The 23281-nt window shown below is 45.4% G+C and overlaps 1 protein-coding gene across 2 annotated transcripts in view; it reads right to left on the reverse strand.

Annotated features, from left to right (window-relative positions):
• ACOT12 (acyl-CoA thioesterase 12) overlaps positions 1-22829 on the reverse strand; it is a 131717-nt gene extending 108888 nt beyond the window's left edge. Inside the window, exons 1-3 of one of the 2 annotated variants that reach the window (XM_089693228.1) lie at positions 22761-22829; positions 22082-22359; positions 14518-14587 (exon numbers count right to left, since the gene is read on the reverse strand). In XM_089693228.1, coding sequence (XP_089549354.1) covers positions 14518-14587; positions 22082-22277 — 266 coding nt within the window. In that variant the 5' untranslated portion in view covers positions 22278-22359; positions 22761-22829. Of the gene's footprint in view, positions 1-14517; positions 14588-22081; positions 22736-22760 lie in introns of those variants that run through there. The other variant, XM_089693227.1, reaches the window with a different exon arrangement.
• Between the last annotated feature and the right edge of the window lie 452 nt (positions 22830-23281).

Below are 23281 nucleotides of genomic sequence, written 5' to 3' on the forward strand. Positions count from 1 at the left end.
TGTATTTGGCTGTTTGCCTGGAGCTCAGGATTAAATGTGTGGTAGTTTTTTTTTGTTTTCAAGCTGGACAGAAACATTACTGTAGCAGGAGATATTAATCCTGTCTCATGGCTGTGATCTGCTGACTGGCCTCTCCTGTGTAACCTGACACTTGCCCTGACACAGACAAAGCAGTGAGGGATTTCAGCCCCCCCTTTCTCCTCTCAGACTGTAAGAGAGAGAGAGCCAATTATGAGAGCCATTAAAGGAGCCAATGACAAGGACTCTTTCAAGCAGGAAGTGCAGCTGCAAAGCATTGTGGACGATGGAGTTTTGAACAGAAACGGCCTTATAGGCTAATATGGAGATAGAATTAAAAAAGAACCACGAAAGCCATCATGCTTAGGGAGAGCAGAGTGAAGGATCCATCTTGGGGTTTCTCCTGGGGGAGAGGGAGATTGCATGTGGCAGGAGAGAGATTGGACCTGGCAAAGAAGTGCTGATGGGCAGTGCACTGCATGTTTGGTGATCTGGATCAGACAAAGGAACATCCAAACTGAGAGAAGTGGTCTACAGTACAGTGCCTACACTGACAGTGTGAAGTGCTCATCGTGAGGTGACCAGAGGAACCTGTCATTTCCAGGACGATCGTTTGGGCCTTTGTCACAGGATCTGGTGAGAGGGATTTCTCCCACTGTCAGATGACAGGAACATTGCACACATACAGAGACACCATACCTTGCTCATATTCACCAGGCACTGGGTTGTGTAGATGGCCCTGCTGAACAGACACCGTGTTCACTTTGTTATACAAATACTGCCACAGGATTACAATTACACTTTAAGTGTTTAAGGAGTTTAAGTGCACCAACGAAAGTGGCTAGCTGAAGATCCCAACATTCATCCAGTTACAAAGAGACTGAAGTTACTGGTGCCATACGAGCACGCGCATGCGTAGTCAGGCCTCTATATTCCATGGTGTGTGAGGGAATAGCTTTACCTTGAAAGTAGCTATTAAGCATCAGTTGGGTACAGTGTTTTCCTATTGGGGTCATGGTGTCGTGGGTTTAGAAGGAAGAAGTCTGACACAACAGAGTCATTCTTCTGCTCTCCTCCTGCTTGGACATCATGGGGCCAAATTTATGAAGAGGAGTTAAATCCACTTTGAGGTTGCCATTTAAGTGTTTGCCTCTGCTCTTGGGGTTATTCATGGTTGGAATCCCCTGAAAGCAGCCCGAGTGTAAAAGTGAGTTATATTGCTTTCCATCACAGTATTTGTTGTTTTCTTGATTCTCCTAACATATACTGGTTGTTAATGTTTATTATTTCCCATAGAGGTCTACAGTAAAGCTGATCTCTGTGTTTTATTATAAAGTGTGTGCTTTTCATTGGTCCTTGCACTTACACTATTGCCAGGTGTGCCAGTTGGGGCTGAGACAGTTCTTGGGGTTGAAAGGAAGAGTGGCGGAGTGAACAAACTTAAGCAGCCCCTTCGGGGGTATCGCTACATGTGGGGGCTCGTCCGGGATTACTTGCTGCTCAATCACCCAACAACCACTCAAGCAGTGCCCTATACCAACTCCTAAGATGGACGTCGCAGCTGCGACCAAGTGGTGCAGCAGGGAAAATGCTTGCCCAGAACGGAGTGTAGTGGTCGAGTTCCCCAGAGAAATGGGGACCGAAGAACAGATTACCAAGATAGTGAATGCACTACCCACAGAGGGAAAGAAAACGTGGGTGATAGATGTGATACCCGCCTCAGACACCACCCTGGCATATGCCCTGCTAGAGTGGAAGAAGGGGATCCCTGACAGTTTCCAAGGAGCCTATATCCAAATAGAGGATGGGACAAGGCTCCAGTTACTTCAGTTGAACATCCCCGGGCCTAGTTGTGCAAAACCTGAGAGGGAAGAACCCCTGTCCCAGACACCTCTAGCCACCATAGGCCCGGAATTCCTCACTGCATTGGGGGACTTCATGTTAAAATGCCGCAAAGACCCCTCTCCATACACAGGGATGTATCGGAAGCTCCGATTCTTCTCGGGTAGGCAACCAATACCTACTGGGGAGGATGGCTTTGAAGAGTGGCTAGACCAAGCCATGCAAGCACTAAGTGAATGGGACATTCCTGAGGCCCACAAGAAACAGAGGATTACGGAGAGCCTAAGGGGCCCTGCATTGGAAGCCATTCGCAACCTAAAACTTAGCAAACAGGATTGCACTGCTCAGGGCTATCTAGATATTTTACAAGATGTATTTGGGCGCACTGAGAAGGCTTCAGACCTCATCTATCAGCTAGAGCATACCTACCAAAATGAAGGGGAGAAACTCTCCAGTTACATGGGACGTCTAGACAAGATAATACACCAAATTCTGCTAAAAAGGGGAATAGGCCCTGAAAGAGTAGATGAGGTTCGGGCGCAACAAGTCCTACGGGGAGCCAGGCCCCTAGACCCTATTGCCATTCTATTACGAACTCGGCGAGATGGTGGCCTCCTGAACTATCCAGACTTGATCCGGACTGTGAGAGAGGAGGAAGCCATGTTGGATGACAAAGAGAGACAGTCAGACTCTGTTGTAGGGGTCCGGGTAGTCAATGTGGGAGGTAACACCCCTGAAGTTGAACTCCTTAAGACTCAGGTGTCCCAATTAATGGAGATGGTGACCTTACTAATGGCGGGACCGTCGGGTTTAGCAAGAGAGACGAGAGCAGTTTCTGAAAACCTGTCAGGAGTTGCCCCAACGCAAGCAACTAGTCCCACCATTCAAATGACCTGCTTTAATTGTGGAGGGACCGGACATGTCAGGAGAGTCTGTCCGAGCCCCAGGAAGCCTGAAGCTAAGCGCCAAAAACCGGCGGAAAACTTCAGAGGGCCCTGGTGAAGGAGCAACCCAGGGACCCCACCACCACAGCTAGCTCCACTCAACCAAGTAAAAGGGGGGCGAGGAGAAAATCTGGTCCTATCCAGAAGGACCCCACCATCCCTTACAAACAGCCTAGGGAAGATGCCACTTCACCTCAGGGAGTCAGTGCACACCTCAAACCTGGGAGTCAACCACGGCTTAGGCCGAGTCAAAACTCCCCCAGGAGGGGAGTAAGGATAAGAACTGCAGAACAGAAGAAGACGGCTATCTGTTCACCACTCCCTGAGAATTTAGTGGGACCCTCCCCTTTCGTCCCGATTCAGGTAGAAGGGATTTATACCAGGGCTCTTCTGGACACCGGAGCCCAAGTAACCCTTCTGTATCGAGATTTCTATGACAAGCATCTGAAGCATTTGCCCTTGCAGAAGCTGGAAGATCTGGAAATATGGGGCATAGGAACCCAGAAGTTTCCCTATGATGGTTACCTATCGGTCAGACTAACTTTTGATCCTTCCATGACAGGGAAGGCTGAGACTTTCGAAGCCTTAGCCATCATCTGTCCCCGGCCGCCTGGGGCCAATAGGAGTCCCCTAATCATAGGGACCAACACCAATCTTGTCAGAAGGCTGTTGGCGCCATTGGTCGAAGAGCCCAATGATCAACCCCCTTCTGTACATCCCATGCTGAGGCAAGCATATCAGCGCCTGGTACAAGAAAGGAGAACCCCAGCGGAAAGAATAGGGAAGATATGGCGCCTGGATCAACATGAGAAGGTGCTACAACCCGGAGAGGTGGCGTGTTTACAGGCATCAGTCAAATTGACCTGGAAGCAGCCAGGCCCCTTCATTGTCCTTGAGGCTGGTGGCTGTGAAGAGAACACAGGAGTGGAGATCCTCCCGGAGGTAGTGTCAACAAAAGCGCTACGGAGGAGCCACGGAAAGGTTTCGGTCAGTGTTCATAACCCAACTGCTGCCCCAGTGAAAATCCCAGCTCGGGTGCTGTTAGGACATGTGGATCCTGCAACTCCAATCTTGCCCACTGAGCTAGGGGACGGAAGAGAGAAAGAAATCCCTGTCGATGCGTTTTACCCAAGGAACACCCCCCTTTCCCCGGAATGGAGAGAGAGAGCGAAGAATCAACTCCTAGGGTGGCGGGCTGCATTCTCCAGAAGTGAGTTCGATGTGGGGTGTGCAGAGAGTGCCCATCATCGGATCCGGCTTCGAGAAGACACTCCATTCAGGGAAAGGGTTCGACGAGTTCCATTGGGAGATTTGGAAGACCTGCGTGAGCAATTGGCAGAGTTGAAGAGGACAGGCATCATCAGAGAGTCCCGAAGCCCATACGCCTCTCCGATAGTGGTGGTCCGGAAGAAGAACGGATCTTTAAGATTGTGCATCGACTACCGGACGCTAAACCGAAGAACTGTTCCTGATCAGTATACCACCCCCAGGATAGAGGATGCTTTGCAAAGCCTATCAGGGGCAAAGTGGTTCAGTGTGCTGGACCTGAAGAATGGGTATTACCAGATCCCCATGCACCCAGAAGACCGAGAAAAGACTGCATTCATAACCCCAATAGGGTTCTTTGAATTTGACCGGATGCCTCAAGGTTTGTGCAACTCTCCAGCCACCTTTCAAAGGCTGATGGAGAAGACGGTGGGTGACATGAATTTAATTGAAGTACTGGTATACTTGGACGACATCATTGTGTTCGGGAAGACCCTAGAGGAACATGAGGAGAGATTGGAGAAGGTACTCAAGAGACTTCATGATGAGGGACTGAAGTTGTCTTTGGAGAAGTGCCAGTTTTACCAACCCTCGGTCAATTACCTGGGTCATATCGTATCTGCCGATGGAGTGGCCACTGACCCCAAGAAGCTGGAAGCTGTTACTTCATGGCCGAGGCCCACAAATGTCACAGAGCTCAGATCTTTCCTGGGGTTTTGCTCCTATTATCGCAGATTCGTCCAGGGCTTCGCTCGGATAGCCCGTCCACTCAATGAACTGCTCAGAAACGAAGAAGACAATGATGATGCAGATCTTTCTAGACCTGCGAAGCCAGCAGTGGGACCCAGGAGGCCTAGGGAATCTATTCAAGGACAATGGACAACCCAGTGTGAAGAGGCCTTTGAACGGCTGAAAAAGAGTCTAACCACCGCTCCAATCCTGGCCTATGCAGACCCAGCCAAGCCGTACGAATTGCATGTGGATGCAAGTAGAGATGGGTTAGGGGGAGTCCTCTATCAAGAACAGAATGGATGCTTGCGACCTGTCGCCTATGTGAGTCGGGGTTTGGCGTCCGCTGAGAAGAACTACCCCACCCACAAGCTTGAATTCTTGGCCTTGAAGTGGGCAGTAGTGGACAAACTTCGAGATTACCTATATGGAGCAGAATTCGTGATAAAAACAGATAATAACCCCCTCACATACATTCTCACTACAGCTAAGCTGGATGCTACTGGCCACAGGTGGTTAGCTGCCTTATCGGAGTTCACTTTCAGCCTCAGTTATCGGCCAGGGATTGGGAATAGGGATGCAGATGCCTTATCCCGAAGACCTCACTGTTCCAAGGATTCCCCAGAAGAGTGGACTCAGGTGCCCTCTGAAGGGGTACGAGCCTTATGCCAAGGAGTGGAACACCGAACAAGAGGTGGGTCCAGGGCAGAAGACATTGGGATTTCGGCATCTGGCGTTCCCAGGTGTTATTGCAATGTCACCCAGGTTGGGGGTGAAGGCCTGCCCAAGCTTTCCAGGAAGGATCTGCGAAGAGATCAGTTGGAAGACCCCCTCTGCGGCCTAGTATTGAAGGCTTTAGAAAGCAAAAGCCCTGATTTGCTTCTTTCATCGTCAAGGGAGGCCCGGCGGCTACATCATGAGTGGGATCGGCTACAGTTACGCCACGGAGTGGTCTACCGAAGGGGCCCCTCTGATGATCCTGAAGAGAAATGGCAGCTATTTTTGCCCGCAAAACACAGAGAAACGGTGCTGACTGCTCTCCATGATGACCATGGCCATCTGGGACCAGAAAGAACCTTTTGTTTGGTAAGAGACCGCTTCTACTGGCCCTGCATGCGGACAGAAGTTGAAAGTTACTGTCACTCCTGCATCCGATGTATTCAGAGGAAGACTCTGCCTCAACGAGCTGCCCCAATGGGCCACCTTCAAAGTCAGGGACCCATGGAGTGGTGTGCATTGACTTCCTGTGCCTGGAGTCGGATCAGAGTGGACAGGGAAATATCCTGGTAGTGACTGACCATTTTACCAGGTATGCCCAGGCTTTTCCTGCTAGAGATCAGTTAGCATCAACTGTGGCAAAGATTTTAGTAGAAAGGTTCTTTGTGCATTACGGACTACCACAACGTATCCACTCAGACCAAGGGAGAGATTTCGAGAGCAATCTCATCAAGAGACTCTTGAGTCTACTAGGCATCCAAAAGTCGAGGACTACTCCATACCATCCTCAGGGAGATCCTCAGCCAGAGAGATTCAATCGTACCCTCCTGAATATGCTCGGGACTTTGACTTCAGTGCAAAAGCAACACTGGAGTAAGCATGTAGCAGCCATCGTACATGCCTACGATAGCACTGCCAACGACGCTACAGGATACTCTCCTTACCGGCTGATGTTCGGCCGGGAAGCTCGACTGCCAGTAGACTTGGCTTTTGGAACCTCTGTAGACCATACCTCTGCAGCTTCCCATAGAGGATATGTGGACCGCTTAAGGAAAAGCCTGAAGATTGCTTATGAGAAGGCTCAAGCCACCTCAGATGCCAGGGGACAGAGAAACAAAGAGAACTTTGATCTCAGAGTGCGAGTACAGGACTTACAATCTGGAGACAGAGTCTTACTGAGAAATCTGGGCATCCCTGGAAAACACAAGCTGGCGGATAGGTGGCGATCAGAGCCCTATGTCATCTGCAAACAATTGCCTGGATTGCCAGTTTACCAGATTCGACCGGAAAAGGGTGTTGGCCCACTCAAAACCTGGCACTGCAACCACCTTTTGCCTTTGTCAGATGCAGTCCGTCTACCATCACAATCTGATCCACAGTCTACCCCCTCAACTTCTCAGAGGACTAGACCTGTGACCAGGTCTCAACCCACACCACCTCCTGCAGATGAAGAGGACAGTGAGAGTGAGGAGGTAGGGACAGATTTGCTGTGGCCATCTGACATTTCCGAACCTACCATTCCTTCTTTCACTGGAGTGACTGACGTAGTTCCTCTTAGGCCAGAGGCTCCTGAATTTGTGCCTCAGGCCCAACCTGCAGAAGACTTGCAAGAGCCTGAGCCTTCTCCACCCGAGTTAGAACCTGAAGACTGGTGGTCCATTGTTGATGAGGGAGAAGACGTGGAGCAAGCTGAACTGGGAGAGACAGAGAGCGTCGAGCAAGAAGCGAGGGTTGATGAGTCAGTAGTGTCAGAACCAACATCGGGAGCAACGCCAGAACCATTGCTAGAGCCCAGGGAACAGAGAGAGCGTAGAGTTATTCAACCCCCAAAAAGACTGACATATGATGTGTTGGGTGAAAACTCTGAAGAAGTAGTACATGCTTCTCAAAGGACTCTCGTGACGCCTGGTTCTCCTACAGCAGTTTCGGTAGAGAACAGCCCCAACTCACCCCCTGGCACATCTGGTTGGGCCATTCCCATTAGTGTGGCCTATGGGCAGGACAACCCTCACTTTGCTACATGGTGGGAGGTTCCTCTGCCAGATTCTTATGCAAGTGTGAATAATTTAATTTCCTGTGTGTACTAATTTGTTTTCTCCGCGTGTAAATATCAAGCATGTACCAGGTCAAGGATTGTTACTGCCTTTGGAGGACCAAAGGTTCTTTGGTGGGGGGAGTGTGTAGCAGGAGATATTAATCCTGTCTCATGGCTGTGATCTGCTGACTGGCCTCTCCTGTGTAACCTGACACTTGCCCTGACACAGACAAAGCAGTGAGGGATTTCAGCCCCCCCTTTCTCCTCTCAGACTGTAAGAGAGAGAGAGCCAATTATGAGAGCCATTAAAGGAGCCAATGACAAGGACTCTTTCAAGCAGGAAGTGCAGCTGCAAAGCATTGTGGACGATGGAGTTTTGAACAGAAACGGCCTTATAGGCTAATATGGAGATAGAATTAAAAAAGAACCACGAAAGCCATCATGCTTAGGGAGAGCAGAGTGAAGGATCCATCTTGGGGTTTCTCCTGGGGGAGAGGGAGATTGCATGTGGCAGGAGAGAGATTGGACCTGGCAAAGAAGTGCTGATGGGCAGTGCACTGCATGTTTGGTGATCTGGATCAGACAAAGGAACATCCAAACTGAGAGAAGTGGTCTACAGTACAGTGCCTACACTGACAGTGTGAAGTGCTCATCGTGAGGTGACCAGAGGAACCTGTCATTTCCAGGACGATCGTTTGGGCCTTTGTCACAGGATCTGGTGAGAGGGATTTCTCCCACTGTCAGATGACAGGAACATTGCACACATACAGAGACACCATACCTTGCTCATATTCACCAGGCACTGGGTTGTGTAGATGGCCCTGCTGAACAGACACCGTGTTCACTTTGTTATACAAATACTGCCACAGGATTACAATTACACTTTAAGTGTTTAAGGAGTTTAAGTGCACCAACGAAAGTGGCTAGCTGAAGATCCCAACATTCATCCAGTTACAAAGAGACTGAAGTTACTGGTGCCATACGAGCACGCGCATGCGTAGTCAGGCCTCTATATTCCATGGTGTGTGAGGGAATAGCTTTACCTTGAAAGTAGCTATTAAGCATCAGTTGGGTACAGTGTTTTCCTATTGGGGTCATGGTGTCGTGGGTTTAGAAGGAAGAAGTCTGACACAACAGAGTCATTCTTCTGCTCTCCTCCTGCTTGGACATCATGGGGCCAAATTTATGAAGAGGAGTTAAATCCACTTTGAGGTTGCCATTTAAGTGTTTGCCTCTGCTCTTGGGGTTATTCATGGTTGGAATCCCCTGAAAGCAGCCCGAGTGTAAAAGTGAGTTATATTGCTTTCCATCACAGTATTTGTTGTTTTCTTGATTCTCCTAACATATACTGGTTGTTAATGTTTATTATTTCCCATAGAGGTCTACAGTAAAGCTGATCTCTGTGTTTTATTATAAAGTGTGTGCTTTTCATTGGTCCTTGCACTTACACTATTGCCAGGTGTGCCAGTTGGGGCTGAGACAGTTCTTGGGGTTGAAAGGAAGAGTGGCGGAGTGAACAAACTTAAGCAGCCCCTTCGGGGGTATCGCTACATTACATAGAAAGCCCACAAAGTTTACTTGCTTGTGAGCCACAATTAGACGCTTGACAAGTGGTATACCATCACTCTAAACCCAGGATTTAGCAAAATCCCACAATTTGAATTACTAAGGGGTGGGTTTGTAGGGCAGAAGATTCAGTAAGGATATCACAGTACAAGCTTTTAGTGCAAGTCTGATCATTAGCTCACATTAGAAGTGGATTCAAGGTAGGGTGATGCTCAGAGGTAGGGTATAGAAAGCATAGTTTGCAGTAATAAAAAGAAGATATGAATTGGTGATTTGATAAGATGGAGCTGGCATCAGATGTGATATAAGTGTGGGTCCAATTAATACTGCAACCACTTCAACCTCTCTTTCTATTCCATTGATCATGATTTGCCAGCAGGAGTACAGATAAAAATACAGAGAGGGGAGCAGCGCCACCGTTAACCACATATTCATGCTCACAGGATTGCACATGGATGTCATTAGCAACAACCTTTCATAATTAATCCATAGAAAGCTAATATTTTAGTGTTGAGCATTTTCTGGAGCTAACCTACAGTCTCCTCTGATCTTTTTAGAATATGTCTCCTTGCCCAAAACCCCAGTTTTGCCCAGGTGCAGCTGCCAGTGTATAAAAAGTTATATAGTTTTTGCTGTAAGATGCAATCCAAAGGCTCTTATATCTTGGTACTGGAGTGCCAGAGAATTAAAGAGAGTCAGGGGGAGATTTACTAAAACTGGAGCACTCTGAATTTGGTACAGCTGTGCATGGTAGCCAATCAGCTTCCAACGTCAGCTTGTTCAAAGTAAGCTTTGACAATAAAACCTGGAAGCCGATTGGTTTCTGTGAAGAGCTGCATATGATTTTGCACTCTCCAGTTTTAGCAAGTCTCCCCTTAAGTATGTGATTCAACATGTTGTCCTATACCAAAACCTGAACAATCTCATTTGGATGGATGAACCCTTCTACAACAATATCAATGGGTACTTATACTGGGTGTATAACAGACAAGGACTAAACTACTGAACAGAGTTAATTATTTTCAATGGCACCTATGTGTAGAAATTACAGTATAATATAGGATGGCGACTGCCCCGCTTCACATCAATCATCATTCTGCATTACACAGACAGTTCTATAATCACTAACATAAATGGGATCAAATCAAGAGGATTCCGAGTAGGGTGAAAGCACCATTTACGCACACACCACACAAATTAAACACCCTCCGAACATTTTATTTAATTGTCTGATATCAAGGAGCAAAGCATCACTCCTTGCTAAGCTGCACTATTCATCTTAATAAATGGTAGGCTTTAGTGCAAGAAAATGTCCCTGAACATCTATTGAAACCATTTACTTATTCCGGCTCCCATCCATTTAGAGTATTCATTTAGCTTGTAACCTGGAACAATTCTTGTCAGGAAGACAGAAGAGGTCTGTGGAGTGAAAATAGGCCACTGCTTAGAGGACTGTGCTAAAAGTTTTCCATTCTCAGCTGCCAGGGTACACAGCAACCAATTGGAGAAGGGGAGGCAACTTCATATGATCTGCTATTTAAATTCCTGACAGCATCACTGAATGCCACCTAAATATAGACAACAGTGACAACAGGGGGGAAGATACAGCACTGCACGTTACTAACAAAATATCAGCAGAATAACCTGTATTTACGTGAACACATTACTAACCTGATAATACATTGTAAATGCAACAGACTAAAGAGGAACTCTACCCACTATTTACTGCTAAACAGGTAACAGGGACTGTTAACCCTTTTGTGGACCAATAGGGAGGCTTAGGAAGCAAAGGATATGTAGTGCAGCATCCATGCAGTGTAGAGGTGTGTTGTATCTCTATATAACACCCCTCTACACTACATGGATGCTGCACTACATATCCTTTGCGTCCTAAGCCTCCCTATTGCTCTTTCAATGCAATAGTCAGGCAGGAGGTGCATGTCATTTCAGCTGCCCTCTCTGCTATCTACTTATTTTGACATACAGTTTTTCATTGGATGTAAACTCTACCCATGTATTTTTTTTTCCATTGGCCAGTTACAATTGTGCAGGTGTGTAACACATTTATAGTAAAGCAGAGATGGCATAGGAAACAAAATGTGAGTTAAAAAATGTTTGCGGCTCAGCTAAAGGAAACTAGAAAGGTAACCTCTTGCCAACTGTGTAGTACATGTACTTTGTAGCAGGATGGGTGGGTGTTACCATGCAGTTGCAGATGCTCAGAGCACACTCTGCACACTGACTGAGCTGTCACTGACGGTCTGTGTGCAATCAGGAGCCCGTGAAATAGGCTTCCAATCATGTGACCACTGTGACAGCCAATCACATTGATGATGTAATTGTGAAGCCGCTTCTGCCTGAGCGCCACCAGGAGGCTTCAGCACCAAGGAGTAAGTTAGAGTGAACCTGTGCTTTAACCTTGTGGGACAGGTTTGACGTAGTTATAAAGTCTAAACGTTTTTCATCATGGGGGAGGGGGTACCTGCCCTACCCCCCCCAATCTTGAAACCTGGCTTCATGTCACTGCTCCAGCACTGCTCCTCTCACTTTCTGTTTTCACAGGACAGCAGCCAGAGTCATAGGCTCTTACTACCGTCAGTCATATTCTTGTGAACAGGGAGCGTGAGCATGGTTTACCAGCATTGTGTGTACATATGGACACACACAGCCTGGTTCGGGAGCCTCCTTAGCACCTGGCCCAGGTGCCTCCTTACCACCCAGCTTACCACAGGAGGCACCCGAAGGAGGGAGTAGCCAACAGCACCAGCGGGGACTGCTAGAAGAGGGGGTAGGTGACCTTTCTGTGAAAGATCAATGCACACAGCTGTCCAAATGGTAGACACACCAGGAAGCAAATACATTTTCGGAAGATGAAGCCAGCCACATTGCCATCCCCCACCAAACCTCCAGTAAACATTTTGGGACAATTGTAGGCAGACAGACACAACATATTGCCCAACCAGGCTACGATCAAACATTGCAACTGAACATACCTTAAAAAAAATTGGCGTAGAGGAATTTAGGATGACGGTCATTTGCGAGTTTAAGAATCACCCCCTACAACAGAATTGCCTGTCTGATGCGTGAGGGGGGCTCAAAGTTCCTTTTTGGTCACATGGTATTAGAAAAAAAAAATTATTGCTATGTTCGGTAAAGTCAAACCAGAACTTTTAATTTTACCGGTATAAAAAGAGATGCTATTGTGACCGTTAATCAAGATGGCAGACAACAGTGTTAGTGCGTGCATGGAACAGCATGTGGTGATGAAGTTTCTTATGAACATAGGCGTAAAAAACCTGTGGATATCTACAGAAGACTTCAAGCACAGTATGGTGAGGAGATGCTCAGCCGTGCCATATATATACAGTCAGGTCCATAAGTATTGGGACATCGACACAATTCTAACATTTGTGGCTCTATACACCTCCACAATGGATTTGAAATGAAACGAACAAGATGTGCTTTAACTTCAGACTGTCAGCTTTAATTTGAGGGTATTTACATCCAAATCAGGTGAACGGTGTAGGAATTACAACAGTTTGCATATGTGCCTCCCACTTGTTAAGGGACCAAAAGTAATGGGACAGAATAATCATAAATCAAACTTTCACTTTTTAATACTTGGTTGCAAATCCTTTGCAGTCAATTACAGCCTGAAGTCTGGAACGCATAGACATCACCAGACGCTGGGTTTCATCCCTGGTGATGCTCTGCCAGGCCTCTACTGCAACTGTCTTCAGTTCCTGCTTGTTCTTGGGGCATTTTCCCTTCAGTTTTGTCTTCAGCAAGTGAAATGCATGCTCAATCGGATTCAGGTCAGGTGATTGACTTGGCCATTGCATAACATTTCACCTCTTTCCCTTAAACTCTTTGGTTGCTTTTGCAGTATGCTTTGGGTCATTGTCCATCTGCACTGTGAAATGGCATCCAATGAGTTCTGAAGCATTTGGCTGAATATGAGCAGATAATATTGCCCAAAAAACTTCAGAATTCATCCTGCTGCTTTTGTCAGCAGTCACATCATCAATAAATACAAGAGAACTAGTTCCATTGGCAGCATACATGCCCACGCCATGACACTACCATCACCATGCTTCACTGATGAGGTGGTATGCTTAGGATCATGAGCAGTTCCTTTCCTTCTCCATACTCTTCTCTTCCCATCACTCTGGTACAAGTTGATCTTGGTCTCATCTGTCCATAGGATGTTGTTCCAGAACTGTGAAGGCTTTTTTAGATGTCGTTTGGCAAACTCTAATCTGGCCTTCCTGTTTTTGAGGGTCACCAATGGTTTACATCTTGTGGTGAACCCTCTGTATTCACTCTGGTGAAGTCTTCTCTTGATTGTTGACTTTGACACACATCCACCTACCTCCTGGAGAGTGTTCTTGATCTGGCCAACTGTTGTGAAGGGTGTTTTCTTCACCAGTGAAAGAATTCTTCTGTCATCCACAACAGTTGTTTTCCGTGGTCTTCCGGGTCTTTTGGTGTTGCTGAGCTCACCGGTGCATTCCTTCTTTTTAGGAATGTTCCAAACAGTTGTTTTGGCCACGCCTAATGTTTTTGCTATCTCTCTGATGGGTTTGTTTTGTTTTTTCAGCCTAATGATGGCTTGCTTCACTGATAGTGACAGCTCTTTGGATCTCATCTTGAGAGTTGACAGCAACAGATTCCAAATGCAAGTAGCACACTTGAAATGAACTCTGGAACTTTTATCTGCTCATTGTAATTGGGATAATGAGGGATTAACACACACCTGGCCATGGAACAGCTAAGAAGCCAATTGTCCCATTACTTTTGGTCCCTTAACAAGTGGGAGGCACGTATGCAATGTATGTATGTATGTATGTATGTATGTATGTATGTATGTATGTATGTATGTATGTATGTATATATATATATATATATATATATATATACACACATATAAACACACACATACACACACTGTATACACAATGTACACAGGCAAAGAGGCACTCTCAGGTCTTGTAGCTTGAGAAACAGACTGAGCTCCATCAAACCTTTGTTGCTTTGATTTATCTCCGCCACAAGATCCATGAGTACCTCTACACTTGTTTTGTATCTGTATGGATATTTCTTTGTGGGTGAACACCGCGGCATTTACCACACAGAGTGTGGTGGCTACACTTGGGACTATATATAGACAGTTTTCAATGGTTTTCTCTTTCAGGACAAAACCCTTGAAAATACACCATGAATTAATTCTTGCGAAAGCGTCATATGTCAGTTTTACACACGGTTTCCTGTCTGCCCAACAAAGCGACTGCTTACAACGTACCTTGAACTTTAGAGCAATTAATGTTCTCACTATCTAAACTAGATCAGCTGTTATTGGAGACAGTCACAAAGGTGCTAATAAAAAACAATGAGCGGTACCTGGCGGTCTCTTCAATCTGGATGTCATCCACTGATGCTGTCACACAGGCAAAACCAGCATGTCTTTCAGCTGAAAAGAAAGAGATCATTTAGAGCAGTGTTCTTAACCTTTTTAAGACATTGACACTTTTAAGTATCTGAGGAAAGCTATGGCTCCCCCTCCCTATTAATATGAACATAAACTTTATCAAATGTTGTGTATGTCATATATGTATGATGCAATAAAATTTCAATAAAGCAAGCAAACAATTTTGGGGACACACATATGGGCTCACTCCCAAACTGGGCTGTGTTCATTGACATACACAGAGCAGCTGGGCCCCACCCCCTGCTCTCTCCTCACTAGCTTTGACTGACAGTGGCAGGAGCCAATGCCTCTTACAGCTCTCGGCCAAGTGGAGAGAGGAGAGAAGACTGTCAGACAAGCACAGTGCTGGATCAATACAGGACTCAGGTACTGTAAGTATTTAGGTATAGGGGGGAAGAAAGACACTGAAAAAGTTTTTACACTAATGCATTTACAGTAAAAAAAAAACCTTATGACTTTAAAAGCACTAACAAAAAAATCATTCCTTTTCATGCAAAAAGTAATGGCCATTCCCTTACAAAAATGAAAATCATCTTGTGCTAATGAACCACTTCAATACTGGGCACTTTCACCAACTTCCTGTCCAGGCCCATTTTCAGCTTTCAGAGCTGTTGCACTTGCACAGTCATGCAAAACTGTACCCAAATGAAGTTTTTTTTTTTTTGAGACAGATGGAGCTTTCGTTTAGTGGTAATTAATCACAACTGTTTTCCTAAACAAAAAAAAAAAAGACCAAAATTAAAAAAAAAAATTTTAGTCTCTGGTAAAAAAATTTAGCAAATAAGTAATCTCCTCTTCTTCACTGATGTGCACTGATGGGGCTGCACTGATCATCAGTGCCCTAATTATCAGTGTAAACATGCCCTGTCAGCCTTGCCGGTTGTCGGCTCTCCTTTCCACATGCAGTGACAACGCATCAGGAAAGGAATGCCAATAACCGGCAAGTTTGTTTACATGGGATCATCTGCGATTTGACACAACTGATCACATGGTAAAGGGCCGCTACGATTGACCCTTTACACTGATTTGTGATCAGCTGTGTCCAAAAGGAGGTCATAAACTGCACCCGATGTGCGCCTCATGGGGCGAGCAGGTGGTGTGTTCTGGGAGGATGTCCATGGAAGCCCTCTCAGAACTAGTGAGTCGCGCTGTATCCATCTTTTGGCTATGGTGAGATATTGAAGGTTTAACAAAATTTGAATTCTGCACAAATCTGCTTTTACTACTAGAAAATAAGAAGTAGCACTTGCGATCATGGAGTGGCACAAAATGGCGGTTGTGCAGAGAAGGATGATACAAATTTGAATGGCAAACATGGGCCAACAACAAGTCAAGATACATTTAGTGGTTGGTGCTAAAAGCAGTGGAAGTCATCAATATTCCCATTGCACATGATCCTGGAATAGACTCTTAAAGTAATAGGTGTTGCAGCAAGAACCATCTGGGAACTGGAACAGGCACAGAACAGTGTAAATATTTGCCAGCACATCAAAGTCTGAATGTTTTTTTTATTGAAGAGAAATCACATCACAGAAAATAAGAGAAACGTGTCAGAGCCATTCAGGACCCCTTCATCAAGCATGTGTTCACATGTCTGATGAAGGGATCATGTGCAGCTCCGAAATTCTGCACTTCTTTGCTGTGATGTGATCTCTCTTCAATAAAAAAAGAATGTGTACTTTGCCTTAAGATCCATGGTGTGCTGTCAAATATTTACACTGTTATAGGTAGTGGCAGAGTGCATCTTTAATTTGTTTCAATGGGAAACCATTGAGTGGGACAAGGGGAGGGCTGTATAGTGAATGTAAATTTAGTTTTTATCTGACCCTCATGGACTGCCTGAAACCCACCCATGGACCATTAAGGGGTCCATGAGCCCCAGGTTGACAACGACACAACACAGCTAGTAGGAAGTTTATTGTATGTATATGGAACCATATACCATATGGCCAAACATGGAACGCCAGCTTAATGTAAGTGCAGGTCTTTTGGGCATTACCTAGATCCTTATGATACAGTTTCTTCACTGCAGAGCAAACCTTTCTCAACCTTTTTACCCCAAAGGAACACTTAACATAAACCCTGCTAGAACCAATTCACTATGAGAAGGTGGACAAAATGTCCCTTACATTGATAGTCAGAATTCCATCCTTTCATCTAAACAAAAGAATCAGTGTCATGCCACTGCTGTGCCACTGGCTCTGCCAGTTAGTCTTGACTATGGAATTATGGGAATTCCATGAGCTCAAGGAACCTAGCAGCTGTTTAAGAGAATAGTTTGCGTTCTTTCTTCAGCTGAATGCATTTGGGACTTTGTGCTATATGATTTATGAAGGTTGTTCATTTATGATCACATGTATTTATATTTGGTTAATATTGGTTTCACTTATATCACCTATCACTTATATTTAGTCACATTCTTGATGGTATGTTTTTGGGCTACACATTAGGTGCACCACTGTACACCTATATATTTATTTATTCATATAATTTATGTATTCACCCATTTAATATCGAGTCCTTTATTTCTGTTTTTTATGTTTATTATCATATGGCATTAGCGCTACACCACCTTATCTACTTATGTTTCATCCATTCTAGTCTAGTCAGGTGTCAGCAGCTTCTTTATTTTTATATATCTTTGGCAGTGCATGAGTCCACCACCCTTTATTTAGTTTTGTGCATGGTTAGCTTGTTTCCCCAAAAATAAGACCTAGTACTATTTTTGGGAATTGCTAAAGTATAAGACCTACCCCGAAACTAAGACCTAGTTGTGATCAGGGCTTTTTTTCAGCCGGGACATGGTGGAACGCCATTCCGCCACCTCTGACACTGGCCCTGTGCACACCAATAACTACTGTCTCTATAACACAGCAGCTTTTGTGTTTTCAAGTGACAGTCCCTCTTGTAAGTGACAGCACTTGCCTACCTCTGTACTCACTGTGGGAACAGATATCTGCGGGCACAGTGTGCAGTGTGTAGGAGCAGGATGGGGCAGGGCATCTTGTCCTGCAGCCTAATGCATGGAAACCAATGCCCCAGGGGAGATCACCGGCCAGTGGGGAAGAAGAGGAGCGGTAAGTGTGCATGGTGCACCGTGTGGGTAGATAGGACTCAAAACAGGAGTTACTATAGAGAGGGGCCAGCTACTGACAGCTGTGTTTTGCAAAGCTAGCTAACCATATGAGGGCAGTGGAGGGGGAGGGGGGGGGGGAATGTGCAAAGGTGAGCTGCAATCAGGTGTTGCAGAGGTAAATTGAGTCAGGTGAGTTGCAGACAGGGTGCATAGGTGAGCGCAGCTGGGGGGGTGTAGAGGTGAGCCGAATTGCAACCCACCTCTGCACCCCCAACCACAGCTCTGTTCTGAACCCCCTGGCCACAGCTTGCCTCTGCACTCCCCAGCCGCAGCTCACCTCTGCATCTCCTGTCCACAACTCACCCCTGCACCATCTGAAACTCGCCTGTCAATTCACCTCTGCAACACCTCACTACAGCTCACAACTGTCATCAGTCGGCCCTCTCTATATTAACCCTCATCCACAACTGCCTGCAGCTCACCTATGCATCCCATCCAGTGGCGTCCCAAAGCAGGTGTGGCACGCTGCAGGTGACACCAGACCCGCTCCACGAAAAGGTAAGTTGTAAAGCAAGCCGACAATCCCCTTACCTTTTCTTGGAACGGGGCAGGTGTCACCCAGTATAGGTTGCATGCCGATGATCCCTGCAGCATGGATCGGATCTGTGGATTGGGGAACATATTGGATCGTACTCCGATCCATTATGCTCAATCTGCAGATTTGAACCATCCTGCAGGGATCGTCGGCATGCAACCTATATGGGGTGACACCGGACCTGCTCCAAGAAAAGGTAAGTTGTAAAGACAGCAGACGATCCCCGCAGGATGGATCGGATCTGCGGATTGAGCATAATGGATCAGAGTCCGATCCATTATACTCAATCCGCAGATCCGATCCATTCTGCGCGGGATTGTCGGCAGGGGTGTCACCAAGTGTTACCGCACCGGGTGACACCAACCCTAGGGACACCTCTGACCCCGTCCACACCTGTACATTAAAAGAAAATAAGATAACTTGTGCCCTCTGGGGGGGAGGGGGGTTCCCCATTACGCCCATCAAGAATAGTCGATTGGGTATAATGAGGAGGTAGTGTGAAATGACTTGGACGGTTACACACTTAATGTGACCTGTGGTGTGCTCTTGTGATTCATGACTGGAGGGTTCCGTAGTGTTCGGGTTCAGCCAGATTTCCAGCCATATGAGGCGGCATTTTGAAGCACCATGTCTTTTAGTGGAGTTGAATAATTAATTTTTCTGCACTTTCATGTATTATGATGTCACCCATATGCAGAGTTTTTCTTTTTTCCCTGAGGAAGGAATGAAACCTCTTTCACTCCTTGGATACATATTCAAGCCTTCAAAGTCCCAAGTCCTATAGGGCAGGGGTAGGCAACTGCGGCCCTCCAGCTTCTGTTGAACTACATGTCCCATGAAGCACTGCAAGACTGATAGTTTAAATCATGACTCCCAGAGGCATAAGAATGCTGGGACTTGTAGTTCCGCAACAGTTGGAGGGCCACAGTTGCCCACCCCTGCTATATGGGGGTCCTTTCCATCATTTACAATGCATTAACAGATGTCTACCATCAATGGGGATTGTTTCCATATAATATAGTGTTCAAGAAATGTCATGCTTGCATTTACATACCCAAATTGCTCCAACAGTTGATCTATTTTCACCAAGCTGCTTGGCAATTGCCCCATAGCCCTTTCCAGCCTTGTGGAGGTCCACAGTTTTGTCTCTGGTGTCTTTTGACAGCTCTTTGGTCTTGCCCATGGTAGTAGTTGGCATCTGACTGACTGTGGGGTGGACAGGTGTCTTTAAAGAGCTCAGACAGGTGCTACTAAGTTAGATTAATAAGTGGAGTAGAGGTGGACTTTTTAAAGGCACAGTAACAGGTCTTTGAGAGCCAGAATTCTTGCTGTTTCTTAGGTGTTCAAATACTTATGTTTAGCAGTGCAAGACAAATAAAAATTCTTTAAAAATCATACAATGTGATTTCCTGAATTTTTTTTTTAATTCTGTCTCTCAGAGTGGGAATGCACCTACATTGTGAATTTAGGACCCCTCCATGATTTCTAAGTGGGAGAACTTGCAAAATCGCAGGGTGTTCAAATACTTCTGTTCCTCACTGTGTGTGTGTATATATATCTATCTATATCTATCTGTGAGGAGGTGGAAGGTAGGGGACTGTATATATCTGTGAGGAGGGGGAAGGTAGGGGAATATTCTTTTCTCACCAGATCATTTTTTTCTATCTAGGTGATGTTATTAAAACAAGCATAACAGCCTGGGTGTGCATCAGGCAATTATGAACAAGACCCTCCCTTTCACAATCAGTCTGCAAAGGACATGGTGAAAATACAAATGTTTGTTTTTTTTTTCTCAGAGCAACATATAGGAATCTGCTACAAAGTTTGTTAAAATCATTGCAATGTGGATAGATCACCCAGAGGGGATTGGTTTTTCTCAACAAATGTGGAGTTACACTTTAAGAATCCCAGCAAAGCCCCTGATCCAACTGATATCTTCTCACAAGTCCATCAGGGCAGATGACATTCTCTGATACACACCTTCATAGGGGACAAAATCTAAGGTTTGAAATACAATCCCTAACAATCACACACTTACTTTTTTTTACCAATAGGCAATTTCAGAAAATTATTGATTGCTTTGCATCTATAGACAGCACTGTGATACTTTGTTCAAGAATATAGTTGCATTGTGATTGACCATCCCTGTTTCAATCACGTAATCTCATAATATGATCGATGATTAAAACAGGGATACGATCAATACTGTACGATCACAAGTTACAATTGTATCTTTACTAATGATCAAACTCCACTTCTCCATGTGTGGCATATTGATCAAATGGGTTATTTATAGATCAGTTATTCTTATTTGAGAAATTGGAAAAGAAATCCATCATTTATCGGAACATGTATGGCTACCTTAAAACAGAGCACATAAAAAGTAACCCCATTCTGTGATGCAGATCTTCAAAAGGGGGCAAAATCTAAGGTTTGAAATACAATTCCTAATAATAGCCAATTCGGATGTATACAACTCTCCGAATCACAATAGTAACAAATTTCAGCAAATCTGATAGAAAAGTCTAAGGAAGCAATACATTAATTTACATTCATTCGAATGACATGATGCAATAGTTTGGGCCTTTTGTTACTGATTGAAGCATCCAAAATAATATAACGGCATAAATCAATCCAAAATTAATTTTGTTCCCCTTGTTCTTTCGGATCCATTTTCCATTAACATTTTTCATTAGTATAAAAAATGCACTACACATGATATGGAAATACGCTCACTGGCCGCTTTATTAGGTACACCTCGCTAGTGCCAAGAAAATATGCCCTACACCATTACACCACCAGCAGCCTGAACCATTGATACATGGCAGGATGGATCTACGCGTTCATGTTGTTTACACCAAATTTTGACTCTACCATCTGAATGTCAGAGCAACCAGTCTACCCATTCTCCTCTGACACCAACAAGGCATTTTCCTCCACACAACTGCCGCTCATTGGAGGTTTTCTCTTTTTTGGACCATTCTCTGTAAACCCTAGTGATGGTTGTGCATGAAATTCCCAGCAGATCAGCTGTTTTTGAAATCCTCAGACCAGCCCATCTGGCACCAACAACCATGCCACATTCAAAGTCACTTAGATTCCCTTTCTTCATCTTTCTAATGCTCGGTTTGAACTTCAGGAAGTTATCGTCACCACATCTACATGCCTAAATGCATTGAGTTGCTGCCATGTGATTGGTTGATTAGCTATTTGTGTTACCAAGCAATTTAACAGGTGTACCTAATAAAGTGGCTGGAGAATGTATATTGCAGTAAATACAGTAAGATATAAAATTGAAAAAAAAGAGGATTTCTACTTATTGTGTTTGGGTTGGATGGAGGTGGATCCATCAGAATCTGAGAATCATAACATAACGAATGAATCCGAAATGGTTTCCTTCATTCTTTCAGGCATCATCCAATCAGCTCATACCATTTCTCTTTGTGGGCTGGACTAGCCAAATTTGAATATATGACAGTAGTCCCAATCAGTGTAACAAATCTGATTATACGAAACAAATTCCGAAAACTAATTATTCCAACATAATGAAGATGACGAAACTAAATTGAATTTTTTTGTCATGCACATCTGTAATATTGATCAAATGGGTTATCTATATATCAGTTATTCCTATTTGAGAGACTGGAAAAGAAATCATTTAGCAAAGGATGTATGGCCACCATAAAACAGATAACTTAAAAGGGAGTCACATCAAACATAATAATACCAACTGAGTATATGATTGTAATTCTTTGAAAGTTGAACCAACCAGTTTAGGTCCATGTGTGTATGGGGGTTCTCTTACCTGCCAGGCAGGCTGTAATATCGATCCAAGTGAGGAGCTGTCCAGCACTCAGCTCTCCCCGATGGTTGGAGTGCCAGGGGTAGACAGTGTGGCACATCTGTACCTCCCCCATCTCATATCCAGAGCCAGCTGCGCCTTCTCTGTGGGCTGCCCCTGCACTTGCTCTTCCATCAGATGTGTCTCTAGGGAGCAGCATGCGACTCAGTGCGACAAACTTCTGCAGCAGGTGCCTGGGAGTCGGGAATGAAATCCTGGATCTGCATGCAGGGAGTGAAGTCCTGGATGAGGGAGCAGCAAGAATATGAAATGTCAAGTATGCCAAGGAGTGCTGAGTGCAGTGAATGCAGAGTAGGCGGAGAGCAGTCAGTATGAAGTCTGCAGTGATGCACAGCATGGCATATCAGGAGTAGGGATCAGATAAGGAGGAGCTGTCAGGTAGATGGTTGCCTGTGCTGTGTGTGTATATAGGAGGCATGGGATAATGTGTGTTCCATCAGGTGCCTGTGTAAGTCAAAGCCACAGCTGATACAAAGTACAGGCTGTTCACAGCTGTGCTGAGGTCACTTGGGTGCAGAACAGAAGCAGGGTCACAGCTCTGCCTGGCATCTTTCCCAGGTGGCATCCAGCCACACCTTGCCTCTCAGTCTCACACCTCCTATTAATGCTTAATAATACTCACAGCACTACTAATCCCAAAGCTAGATATGCAGCCAAGTAAGGCTGGGCTACTGCTTGTAGCTGGAGAAGTGTTTGCAGATCTCATCCTGTGCACTTTGCAGGACACCCTTTATTACAAATCCTTGAATAAGTCCCAAATACAATGATTAATAAAGGGGATCATTAGCTGTAAAGGTGAACAAAACTACAAAGTACAGCAGTGCCACCCGCAGGCTGTAGCAAGTACTACATGCTCTCGTTTGTTAAATGTCATACTTCAGCATAGGGACACCAACAAACACAACCACCTGCACTCAGGTGTGGTCCTCAGATGTAGAGGGACCAGGGGCGGACTGACCATTCATGCACATGGGCACTGCCTGAGGGCCCAGGGTCAGTAGGCGGCCTCATGAGATGCCCCTGGTACCTTTCATAGGCTTTTCTGGGTGTGGTTTGAGTGTGGGGGAGAAAACAGGGGCCCCATGATCCCCTATTGCCCAGGGGCCCCATGAGTTGTCAGTCCGCCCCTGAGAGGGACTGTCC

This window comes from Staurois parvus, unplaced genomic scaffold (assembly GCF_062004578.1).
Source record: "Staurois parvus isolate SC_StPar_1 unplaced genomic scaffold, SC_StPar_1.0 ptg000618l, whole genome shotgun sequence".
Classification (NCBI taxonomy): domain Eukaryota; kingdom Metazoa; phylum Chordata; class Amphibia; order Anura; family Ranidae; genus Staurois; species Staurois parvus.